Source organism: Salvelinus fontinalis, chromosome 18, assembly GCF_029448725.1.
Source record: "Salvelinus fontinalis isolate EN_2023a chromosome 18, ASM2944872v1, whole genome shotgun sequence".
Lineage (NCBI taxonomy): Eukaryota > Metazoa > Chordata > Actinopteri > Salmoniformes > Salmonidae > Salvelinus > Salvelinus fontinalis.
This window is the reverse complement of record NC_074682.1, coordinates 9,612,271-9,625,019: the sequence shown is the minus strand read 5'-3', so window position 1 is coordinate 9,625,019 and position 12,749 is coordinate 9,612,271. Positions and strand designations below refer to the sequence as shown.

General features: G+C 41.4%; 1 protein-coding gene across 2 annotated transcripts in view; it reads right to left on the bottom strand.

Moving 5' to 3' along the window:
* Nucleotides 1-86: 86 nt before the first annotated feature.
* Nucleotides 87-12,749, bottom strand: part of LOC129814921 (potassium voltage-gated channel subfamily D member 3-like) — a 128,753-nt gene continuing 116,090 nt past the window's right edge. For both annotated transcript variants that reach the window (XM_055868078.1, XM_055868077.1), the window contains exons 5-8: nucleotides 10,802-10,834; nucleotides 10,476-10,565; nucleotides 5,912-6,165; nucleotides 87-5,558 (exon numbers count right to left, since the gene is read on the bottom strand). In XM_055868078.1, coding sequence (XP_055724053.1) covers nucleotides 5,330-5,558; nucleotides 5,912-6,165; nucleotides 10,476-10,565; nucleotides 10,802-10,834 — 606 coding nt within the window. In that variant the 3' untranslated portion in view covers nucleotides 87-5,329. The remainder of the gene's footprint in view (nucleotides 5,559-5,911; nucleotides 6,166-10,475; nucleotides 10,566-10,801; nucleotides 10,835-12,749) is intronic.

Below are 12,749 nucleotides of genomic sequence, written 5' to 3'. Positions count from 1 at the left end.
GAATTGATTTTCTAAAATAACAGTCTTCACTTTTAATGACGCCAAAGACACGACACTAGTTTATAGTCATTATGACACAAGCCAGGTTTGGGTGGCAGATGTAAATCTTTATCTGACACTAGTTTATAGTCATTAAGACACAATACAAAGTCACATGATAAACATCATCGGACAGAGAATACGGAGCAGACAGAAAAGCCCAATTAAAAAAGAATCAAACCTAAGGAGGCGAAAGGTAAGAAACAAACTACAATACTTTTTGACAAGTGACCTTTTCTATTACTTCTCAAATAGATAATTGCGTCCATTAACCTTCCAACATAACACAGTAATAAGACCACATCAGTGTTTACTGTAGAAGTTAGCCTTTTCTAATGACGTCGCTAAGCGTGAAACAGTAGAGAGAATGAGTAATAGGCCTACTGTTCAACTCACATTACTAGGGGGAAGAGAAAAACTCCAGGCCCTAGTCCAGGCCATACAGTACAGTTGTGGCCAAAAGTTTTGAGAATGACACAAATATTAATTTTCACAAAGTCTACTGCCTCAGTTTGTATGATGGCAATTTGCATATACTCCAGAATGTTATGATGAGGGATCAGATGAATTGCAATTAATTACAATACCCCATAATGTCAAAGTGGAATAATTGTTTTGTTGTTGAAATATTTACAAATTAATAAAAAATGAAAAGCTGAAATGTTTTGAGTCAATAAGTATTCAACCTCTTTGTTATGCAAGCCTAAAGTTCAGCAGTAAAAATGTGCTTAACAAGTCACATAATAAGTTCCATGTACTCACTCTGTGTTTAACACGATTTTTGAAATACTACCTCATCTCTGTACCCCCACACATACAGATAAATGTAAGATCCCTCAGCCGGGCAGTGAATTTCAAACACTGATTCAACCATAAAGACCAGGGAGGTTTTCCAATGTCTCACAAAGAAGGGCACATATTGGTAGATGGGTAAAAAAATAAAAAGCAGCCATGGAATATCCCTTTAAGCATGCTGAAGTTATTAATCAATCTTTGGATGGTGTATCAATACACCCAGTCAATACAAAGAAACAGGTGTCCTTCCTAAATCAGTTGCCGGAGAGGAAGGAATCCACTTAGGGGTTTCACCATGATACCAATGGTGACTTTAACACAGTTACATAGTATAATGGCTGTGATAGGAGAAAACTGAGGATGGAGCAACAACATTGCAGTTATTCCACAATACTAACCTAATTGACAGAGTGAAAAGAAGGAAGTCTGTACAGACTACACACATTCCCAAAACATGCATCCTGTTTGCAAACAAGACACTAAAGTAATACTGCAAAGTTTTGTATTAAATACTTTGTCGTAAATACAAAGTGTTATGTTTAGGGCAAATCCAATACAACACATTACTGAGAACCACTCCATATTTTCAAGCATAGTGGTGGCTGCATCATGTTATGGGTATGCTTGTTATTGTAAAGGACTGTGGAGTTTTTCAGGATAAAAAAGAAATACAGGCAAAATCCTAGAGGAAAACCCTGTTCAGTCTGCTTTCCACCAGACACTGGGAGATGAATTCACCTTTAAGCATGGCAATAACCTCAAACACAAAGCCAAATGTACACTGTATTTGCTTACTATGAAAACAGTGAATGTTCCTGAGTGGCGGAGTGACAGTTTTGACTTAAGCGGGATCTGTGACCCCCCCAACGGGACGAGACAGGGGGAGGTCTAACGTGTGCTAATGTGATTAGCATGAGGTTGTAAGTAACAAGAACATTTCCCAGGACATATACATATTTGATATGGGGAGAAAGCTTAAATTGTTGTTAATCTAACTGAACTGCCTGATTTACAGTAGCTATTACAGTGAAAGAATACCATGATATTGTTTGAGGAGAGTGCACAGTTATGAACTTGAAAATGTATCAATAAACCAATTAGGCACATTTGGGCAGACTTGATACAACATTTTGAACAGAAATGCAATGGTTGATTGTATCAGTCTAAAACGTTGCACATACACTGCTGCCATCTAGTGGCCAAAATCTAAATTGCACCTAAACTGGAATAATACATTGTGACCTTTATTTTGCATTTCAGAGATGGAACAAAAAATGTATTATAAAACTGCATGTTTTTTTCTTTGTATTTTCTTTAACCAGATCTAATGAGTTATATTATCATACATTCATTTCACATTTCCAAAAACTTCAAAGTGTTTCCTTTCAAATGGTACAGTATCAAGAATATTCATATCCTTGCTTCAGGTCCTGAGCTACAGGCAGTTAGATTTGGGTATGTCATTTTCGACAAATTGAAAAAAATGGTCCGTCCTTAAGAGGTTTTAAATCTGCTTGAAAATCTATGACAGGACTTGAAAATGTCTGTCTAGCAATGACGAACAACCAATTTGACAGAGCTTGAATAATGTTGATTAGAATAATGGTCAAATCTTGCACGATCCAGGTTTGGAAAAGCTCTTAACCAGAAAGACTCACAGCTGTATCGCTGCCAAAGGTGCATCTACAAAGTATTGACTCAAGGGGTGTGAATGCATATGTAAATGAGATATTTCTGTTTTCTATTTACTTTCTATTCCATTTTCAATACATTATTTTGTGATTATGGAGGACTGTGTGTAGATGGGTGAGATGTTTTATTTATTTAATCCATTTTGAATTGAGTCTGTAACACAACAACATTTGGAATAAGTCAATGGGTATAAATTCTTTCTGAAGGCACTGTATGCTCCAGACCATAGACTATAATGTGAACCATTGAGTTTGAACCCTGGTCAGCTTACAGTATATATATATTCAGGCAGCATTCTTTATTAAAGGGTATGGTAAATGTGACAAGGCCTTAACCTGCATGGAGACAAAATGAGCATTGTTGAGACTCCCCCTCCAAATACACTGAGTGTACAAAACATTAGGAACACTTTCCTAGACTGACCAGGTAAATCCAGTTAACGTAACATGTAGAGGAGGCCTGTTCACATCATAGTAGGGCACTAACCAGGTTTCAATCCAACCTTTTTATGCGAGTAAAGTATAAAATGGCATGACAGGCCTGATGGAAGCAGAGCATTTGTTGGTAAACTTTCCAAATGTCGACAAAACGAAATACGCTAGACAAGGTGGGATCTTTTTGTGTCGGTAAAGTTAATAGTGCGAGAAATGTCAGTGGAAACGCTTTTATGCGCAAATATTGATATAATAACCATCATATCGAAGTAAACTTGGAGTCATGCGATGACATGTTGTGTGGTCCTCCCACTACGAATTTATGATGAACTTCACAGGGTGGTGAAAGTGCACAGTGATGAGCTTGATGCTCCTTTCCAGTAAATATCGAGGGTCTTATTCTGGTGACATGATGATCAATGCTCGACTGCTGTTTGACAACAAAAACTATTCTCGCTCTTATCCATAATAATCTCATCGTGTAATCTAATCTACCCGCACTAACAAAACTATCCGTAGAGTGCAAAATGCGATGGAAACACATTGGACGTCAGATTTTTATTCGCTACATGACTTTGTGTCTATGTCATCACGCCCTGATTTTTATCCGCAACAAGTCCGTTTGGTGGAAACACACCACTGGTGGGGAAATGCGCATATTTTCTTGATGCAGATTTTTGAATATTCGCATGAAACTCTGTCGCCAATTAGATAGCTAATGACATCCATGGTTGCCATGGTGATTATACTGTCTTCCACTGAGCTGAAAAAACAACGACTAAACTGCTATTCTAAAGTCTTAAAAATGAGGACATTCTGGGAGAGAAAGAAAGAGAGAGACAGAGATAGAGAGAGAGCATGGGAGAAAGTGAGAGAGCAAGGGAGAGACAGAGACCGAGTTGGGTAGAACAAAAGCAATGGTACTGTAGTGTGTCTGATAAAATATTCTAGCAAAAAAATAGTTAGCCCATAAAATATTTGTCTGAGTAGTCATTTATGTTACTTTGATTTTAAAGGGCGATTGCACTTCCTGATTTGGCCTTGTTTTAGATTTGGTTCATTAAGAAATGCTAGCGGCCATGACTGAATTCAAACGTGAGTTGGTTTCGGGGTGTGGTTTGTTGTGGGTGTCGCTTGTGTGTGTTCGCAGGTGGGAAGAGTTAGACAAATTATTTAGGTAATTAGTTTCAGCAGACTAGGGTGCGACTGTGGCAAAGTTGGTTTGACTTTGGATAGCCTATCTCTGGGGATAGTTAGGGACCGTCAATGAAATACACAATATAAATGGGACAATATTTTCATGTTGCCCATATTTTAGTTCTCTCATTAAATGCTTTCAATGTTTGTATATGAATTTCTACAATTTATAATTGGTTTGAGGTTTTTAATTTATTGAAGTTTGGAGCTATTCACCTTTAAAATATTGTGGTCCCTAACTAGCCACATAGGGATATTGAATGTTAAACAAAACTGACCATGGCCATTACCAAACCCAAGGAAAACTGTTATGGTACCCTTCATTCCAGAACATACATTTTTTTTCCTGACATCTCACATATCTGGATGAGACTAAATTTATGACCCAAGTTATCCTATTCACATGTTGTAGTCAATTTTGACAGTAGAATAAATGTGTCTGACTCATATCGATCCCATTATAGGCCATTTTCAAAACGAGAAAAAGCTTTTTAGGGCCAGTCGCTCTTTAAGGACATTGTGGACTGATGAAAATCTAATCAGGTTAAAAACCCACTAAAATATTAACATTTCAATAAAAGTATCATCACACACGTACATACACAAAAAAAATAATAATCACCACAATCATATTAACCGACACACCTCGTCCACTGGAGAAGTGAAAAAACTCCAAAACTGTATCAATCAAGGTGAAACTAGATACGACAAACAGAAAACGCAAAGAAGACCAACCAAACCCAAGTTAAAACATTGATAGTTGTCTTCATTCTCCTTTGAACCTTGTAAGTGTAAGAAGAATATCTTTTACACATTTAGTGTTGAGCTGTAGCCAGATCAAGAAAATAAAGAGTAGGTGCGAAGTGCACAAAGACACAGTGACTCCCTTTGTCCTGTCGATTCCTGCAATTCAAACGTACTGGCCCGCTTTTGGGAAATGCGCACACAGTAGCCTACCTTCAGCTGACTTGCGTTTCAGCATTTCTCTCAGTATACAGTAGCCTATCCCCTGGCTGCTCAAAAGGCCAAGTACATTCCTTGGAAAACGGGAGTTCCCTCCCATTTCTCTACCTCTAAACAGGCGACAGGGTCCTTCAAGGCAGAGGCCAAGTGAAAGTCCCCTTCACCTCTCCTCCTGCCCAGTCAGTCGGTCGATTGGGTTAGTCACACAGTCACAGAGCGGATACTTTGATGACATTGGAGCTGGCGGTGGTGTTGATGCTGGGGGCCTGTGGGCCGGTGGGGGGTGGGGGGGGTCTGCGCTGGGGGGGTCCGTGGAGACCGCCCCCGTCAGTGGTGTCGGAGGGGGCCGTGGGGATGCTGATGATCGCCGTGGTGATCTGACTGCCCTTGCAGTTGATCGGTCCCACCTCGTCTGTCTTCATGTTGAGACTGGAGCGACTGAGAGAAAGAGAGAGTGAGAAAGAAGAATGAGAGAGTAATGAGATAGAGACAGACAGAGGGAGGGAGAGGGTGGAAAAATACTGTAAAAGTGCAGTCATTTTACAAACGGCCCAACAACTTGTTGTAACAAGAGCGATAGATACGATCCTACAGTGCCCTCTAGTGTTTTCTATGGGGACTGCATGTGTGCGTGACGCACATCTGTGCTGAGTATGATGAAGTTGCCCTAAGACACTGATCTAAGATCAGTTTAGTTAATTAATTTCCTTCATAAGGGGATTGTAGATTTGTGCCTAAGGAGAGTCAACTTCAACCTGTATCCATGTGCCTGGCTGCCTGCGGTCTCTAACCTGGTGGTATGGGGCAGCTTATCCCCACACTGGATGTGCAGGGCGCTGAGCTCCTGTAGTGCGCCCTGCTGATGGCTGGGCTGGAGGGGCAGGCTGGAGTTGGGTAGGGGGGAGTTCATCTTCCCCCGGCGAGTACAGCAGGTGCCTATGGGCCCGTCCTGGCTGGAGAAGGAGGGGCTGCGGGAGGTGTAGCTCTGGATCGTGGTCTCCAGGCAGTTCTGCTCATACAGCTGCTCATCCACAAACTCATGGGCCTGCGAAGGAGGAGAGGGATCAAAAGACAGCTGCTGCTGGGTTGATTATATATTCACACTATTTAAGTGAATATATAAGGTTTATATAGTGATATAATAGTTGTTATCACTATATAAAATCAGACCTCAGAGGATGTGTGCCATGCTGGGTAACAGGTCAACCAGTGTTTCCCCTAGGATTGTTTTCAGCAGCGGTGGTAAAGTTAGCATTGGTGGGGTGCTCCGGGGGCATCCTTTTGCTGGGGGTAGAGAACATTTTCCAGTTTTAAAGCTAGTTTCCTGCAATTTTACATATTTTGCCATGGGGCTGAGAAACAAAAATCTGTTTTAAATAAAATGTTCTGCAATTCTACACAGTTTGCCTTGTGCTTATGCTATCTGAGTGACTAAAAAATTATAACTAAGTCTATGGCCCCCAAGCCATGAGATTATGGACATTTTAGATTCTCCCTGCTGTAGAGTTTTTATTTTGGGGATTATTCTCAAAGATGATCTTATTTGAAAATATACAGGTTTCATTATCCTTTCTACATACTCTATATTTGGTTTTAGTCATCCTAAAAACGATTTTCGGGGGGGGTGCTGCTGCTGTGCTGTTTGTTGCAACTTGGCTACCTGCCAAACTTCGTTTTTTACTTTTAATAACCGTTTAATTAAAACTCTGCATGTAACACATCTAACAACGTCTTAGTTTTTTCCTCGCTCAACTTTTTTCATTCTACTTTATCACCCCGGATGCTTTAGTACCTGGATACCACCAACAGAGCCAGGCCACCAAGAGCTCAACTCCTACAACGCTCTCTATAGAACTACTAAAGGAAAGTGCTTATTTTCAGCGTGTGAGTGTGACTCCAATTGTTGGTCAGTACCTGCTATAACTGTATGTTTTATATCCTCCACGACTAGACACTGGGGACACAGCTCTGAGAGGCTACACCAAACGCTAACACGCAGCCGGTCCGGTGCGTAGCAAGGAACAGCCGGCGACCTGCCACTGACAACAGACCCAGCCATCACCCGCCCCCCTGCACTTCTCTCTCACTCAAGAGACAGACAACATCACAGTTGTGCGAGGCGCTGGTAGGGGCATCCGCAGCCATGGAGGGAGCATCTAAGTCCCCGGCAACGGCGGGAAGTGTTTGTTCCCTTGGACTGTCGGCATTCAGCAGTGAAAATTCCTTTGAATCTGCTGGGGACTCGCGTGCTATTAAGTGTATAATCTGCAACATGTTCGTAGCTGTCACGAGGAAAGGTCCAGTTGTGAAAAATGTATTGAACTTGATGCAGCTAAAGAAAGGATTATTACTCTTCATGAATAAATAACAAATTTGACCAAGTGCCTTGAACTGAATAAGGATTCCATGATACTATCGGCATCTTCAAATTCTTCCTATCAAAACATCCGAGAAGATCATAATGGGACCTTCCTGGACTATGATCAATTTCCGTCACTGAACCCCTCTACAAGCTTGAACCAGATAATTGCTGCTCTTTGTTCGACTCCAGGTGAGTGTAAATGGAGTCGTGTCGGAACCAGAAAGAAGAAGAATTGATCTCGGCGCACCTGCCTTCTTCCCCCGCATCCGGACTTAAGAATTTCAAATTGCTTTGAGCCCCTGTACCAGCTATCTTCTGCCGGGGACATGGGTGTCCTCTCCATGGCTGTGGATGCCCGTCCAGCTACCTCTCCCTGTCCTAGTCAATCAACTGCCTGGGCACAGAATGAACCACTGCGGCCCCCCTCCGCTGGGCTGTGCTCTCTGGTTCAGAGCTCTGTCCCTTTGGCTGTTGTGGCCTGCAAGCAGCCGGCGTCTCAGCATCCCTCTTCTCAGGTGCGTTATGTGGCTCTGGCCTCGCAATCAACTTCGAGACGCGTCGGAGGACGGATCATTCCAGCTATTGTGATAGGGAGTTCAATGGTGAGGCATAGATCTGTACCTGGGGCAAAAACGTTGTGTTTTACTGAGGCAAAAGTTCAGGCTGTGTGGGGGGGTGATACTGTCATTGTTCATGTGGGGGGGTCGAATGACATTATGAAGGGCAGCTCAGAACAGCTGAAGATGGATTTAAAAGAACTGATTGGGTCACTACTTGACATCAACAAATATCTGGCCCTCTGCCCTTCCTAAATCGTGGCATTGAATGGTTCAGCAGACTTTTAGCCCTCCATAACTGTCTACGAGACTATTGCAGCTCTGTGAGTGTAACATTTATTGACAATTTGAAAACCTTCTGGAAACAAAGCTTGTATTATAAGGAGGATATACCCCCTGCTATATAAAGAGTTACCTATCTAACAGAACACAGATGGTGTTCTTTAATGGAAGCCTCTCCAACAAAATCCAGGTAGAATCAGGAATTCCCCAGGGCAGCTGTCTAGGCCCCTTATGTTTTCAATCTCTACTAACGACATGCCACTGGCTTTGAGTAAATGTATGTGGATGACTCAACACTATACACATCAGCTACCACAGCGACTGAAATGACTGCAACACTTAACTAAGAGCTGCAGTTCATTTCAGAATGGGTGGCAAGGAATAACTTAGTCCTAAATATTTCAAAAACTAAAAGCATTGTAATTGGGACAAATCATTCACTAAACCCTAAAACTCAACTAAATATTGTAATGAATAAGGTGGTAATTGTGTAAGTTGATGAGATTGTAAACTGTCTACTATTGATACAACAGTAGGATGGGGTAGAATTCTGTCCATAATAAAGTGCTGCTCTGCATTCTTAACAGCACTATCAACATAGCAATTCTTACAGGCCCTAGTTTTGTCGCACCTACTGTTCAGTTGTGTGGTCAGCTGCCACAAAGAGGGACTTAGGAAAATTGCAATTGGCTCAGAACAGGGCAGCACGGCTGGCCCTTGGATGTACACAGAGAGCAAGCATTAATAATATGAATATGAATCTCTCCTGGCTCAAAGTGAAGGAGAGATTGACTTCATCACTACTTATATTTGTGAGAGGTATTGACATGTTGAATGCACCGAGCTGTCTGTTTGAACTTTTGGCACACAGTTCGGACACCCATGCACCCCACAAGACATGCCACCAGAGGTCTCTTCACAGTCCGCAAGTCCAGAACAGACTATGGGAGGCGCACAGTACTACATAGAGCCATGACTACATGACTACTTTATTCCACATTAAGTAACTCATGTAGAAATACACCTACTGGAACGCCGGGGACTGTGAGGTCTGAGGGCACACACTTAATACGTTGTGAAATCTGTTGTGAATGTATTGTAATGTTTAAAAAAAATTATAACTGCCTTAATTTTTCTGGACACCCAGGAAGAGTAGATGAATGGGGATTCATAATAAATACAAATACAAACATGTCTCCGTTATTAGAATTTAAAAAAAAGAAAGAAATGTTTTGTACAGAGGAACCCTAATTTTCTAGTCATTGAGTATGGTTACAGTATGGTTTTATAGGCATTGAGTATGGTAGAGTATGGTTTTCTATTTATCGAGTATGGTAGAGTATGGTTTACTATTTATTAAGTATGGTAGAGTATGGTCAGAGTATGGTTTCTATTTGGCGATCATGGTAGAGTATGGCCAGAGTATGGTTTTCTATTTATTGAGTATGGTAGAGTATGATTAGAGTATGGTTTTCTATTTATTGAGTATGGCGTTCCATTTATTGAGTATGGTAGAGTATGATTAGAGTATGGTTTTCTATTTATTGAGTATGGCGTTCCAATTTATTGAGTATGGTAGAGTATGATTAGAGTATGGTTTTCTATTTATCGAGTATTGTAGAGTATGGCTAGAGTATGGTTTTCTATTTATCGAGTATGGTAGAGTATGGTTTTCTATTTATCGAGTATGGCAGGGTATGGTCAGAGTATGGATTTCTATTTATTGAGTATGGCAGAGTATGGTTAGAGTAGGTTTGTCCATTTATTGAGTATGGTAAAGTATGGTTAGAGTATGGTTTTCTGTTTATTGAGTATGGCTTTCTATTTGTTGAGTATGGTAGAGTATGGTTTTCTAGTCATACAGATGTAGGCTCTTAATTTAAGACAGTTTGCTACAGAAGGAAAATAATCCCGCAGCAACAGGAAATGTGAAATATTATGTGGATTATAATTAATGGACATTTTCGTAGGGGTTGAAACATTTTTCCTAAGATAAAATCAAGTTTCGAAGTGGAAATTACAAACTTCAGAGGCCTTTTTAAACCTCAAGTTCAAAAGTTGTACACTTCCAGCACTGCAGGACAGTTCTCCTGCAACAGGGCGATCAAATGAAGATCCTACATCTGTAGAGTATGGTTGGACTAGGTGACTCACAGTGGTCTTCTCCAGACAGTGCAATAGGTGGTGGTGTTGACTCTCTAATAACGATATGCTCTTGTTGTGCTGCTGTTCCTCTTCCTCTTCCTTAGTGGACAAACAGAAAACACACAGAAACACAGAGACAAGAACATACAATGCAAACAAACATTGTTAATATGCGAGCCCCAGGTATTTTGTTTCATTATCAAAATGGCTACCAAACAAACAGTGAAGATTGTACGTGTCACTGGTGTTTCAGTCTTTTCTGACAGACTCAAGCGCCCTAGAGAATAATGCATGTGTAGAATTTCATTGTAACATGTGATGGCTGATTTAAATACCTCGTGGATATTGTTTTGCTTGTACGGTTGTTGCTTCAGAGAGTTGAGAAAGAGAGGATAGACAGACAGAAAGAAACAAAAAGGCAGAAAGTGCTTTACTCATCTGGATAAGTCTTTACATTTCTTTCGTGAATGACTCATCCTAGTCTCACAAAAAAATGTGTATCTATCAGTTAAACATTTTTAGCTGCTTTCAATAACAATCATGGCAAAACACATTTTAACAACAATATGCCGACACACCTGTTTGCAACAAATGCTGCTCGGCACAACATTGGACAACAGCTGGAAATAGTCGAGTCTCCATCCACAGAGCTCTGTTCCATTAACTGTCATTCAAACTACACACGCAGTCAGTCCAATGGTGGACGGTAACACAGCGTTTGATGCCTCTGAATGATACTCTTTGACGGTTTTTCAGTTGGATGAATTCATCCGGACGTATAGCCTATCTCCTGTGAGAGGGATACACTACATGACCAAAAGTATGTGGACACCTGCTCGTCGAACATCTCATTCCAAAATCAAGGCCAATAATATGGAGTTGGTCCCCCCTTTGCTGCTATAATAGCCTCCACTCTTCTGAGAAGGCTTTCCATTAGATGTTGGAACATTGCTGTGGGGATTCAGCCACAAGAGCATTAGTGAGGTTGGGCACTGAGGTTGGGTGATTAGGCCTGGCTCGCAGTCTGCGTTAAAATTTATTCCAAAGGTGTGCGATGGGGTTGAGGTTAGGGCTCTGTGCAGGCCAGTCAAGTTCTTCCACAGAGATCTCGACAAACCATTTCTGTATGGACCTCGCTTTGTGCACGGAGTAATTGTCATGCTGGAACAGGAAAGGACCTTCCCCAAACTGCTGTTACAAAGTTGGAAGCACAGACTCATCTAGAATGTCATTGTATGCTGCTGTGATAAGATTTCCCTTCACTGGAACTAAGAGGCCTAGCCCGGACCATGAAAAAACAGCCCCAGACCATTATTCCTCCTCCAACAAACTTTACAGTTGGCACTATGCATTTGGGCAGGTAGCGTTTTCCTGGCATACGCCAAACCCAGATTAATCCGTTTGACTGCCAGATGGTGAAGTGTGATTCATCACTTCAGAGAACGAATTTCCACTGCTCCAGAGTCCAATGGCAGAGAGCTTTACACCACTCCAGCCGACGCTTGGCATTGCACATGGTGATCTTAGGCTTCTATGCGGCTGCTCGACCATGGAAACCCATTTCATGAAGCTCCTGACGAACAGTTATTGTGCTGACGTTGCTTCCAGAAGCAGTTTGGAACTCGGTAGTGATTGTTGCAACTGAAGTCAGACAATGTTTACCCGCAACGCGCTTCAGCAGTCACGTTCTGTGAGCTTGTGTGGCCTACCACTTCGCAGCTGAGCCGTTGTTGCTCCTAGACGTTTCTACTTCACAATAACAGCACTTACAGTTGACCGGGGCAGCTCTAGCAGGATAGATATTTGACGGTGCCACATTGAAATTCACTGAGCTCTTCAGTAAGGCCATTCTACTGCCAATGTTTGTCTATAGAGATTGCATGGCCGTGTGCTCGGTTTTATACACCTGTCAGCAACGGGTGAGGCTGAAATAGCCGAATCCGCTAATTTGAAGGGGTGTCCACATACCTTTGTATATATAATGTACTTTTGCCTGTTGATGTGTGGAGTAGTAGCAAACAAATAACCAAGAAGACTTAACGGAGCTTGTCATCTGACTGAGAATAACTATATCGGGAGAAATTCTTCCAAACTCCTTTGAGGACAGAGTTAGCTACACTGCAAAAAAAAGCCTTAACCAATTGCTTAATTGGCGTTACTCTGTGAGTTTAGTGGACTTCAAAAGGACAAGAATTATAGCTAACGTGTTAAAGTTTGTTTACTCAACAAACTTTTCTCAAAGTGAGCTGATATTAAAGAAGCATGTTGAGTAACATTACAAAT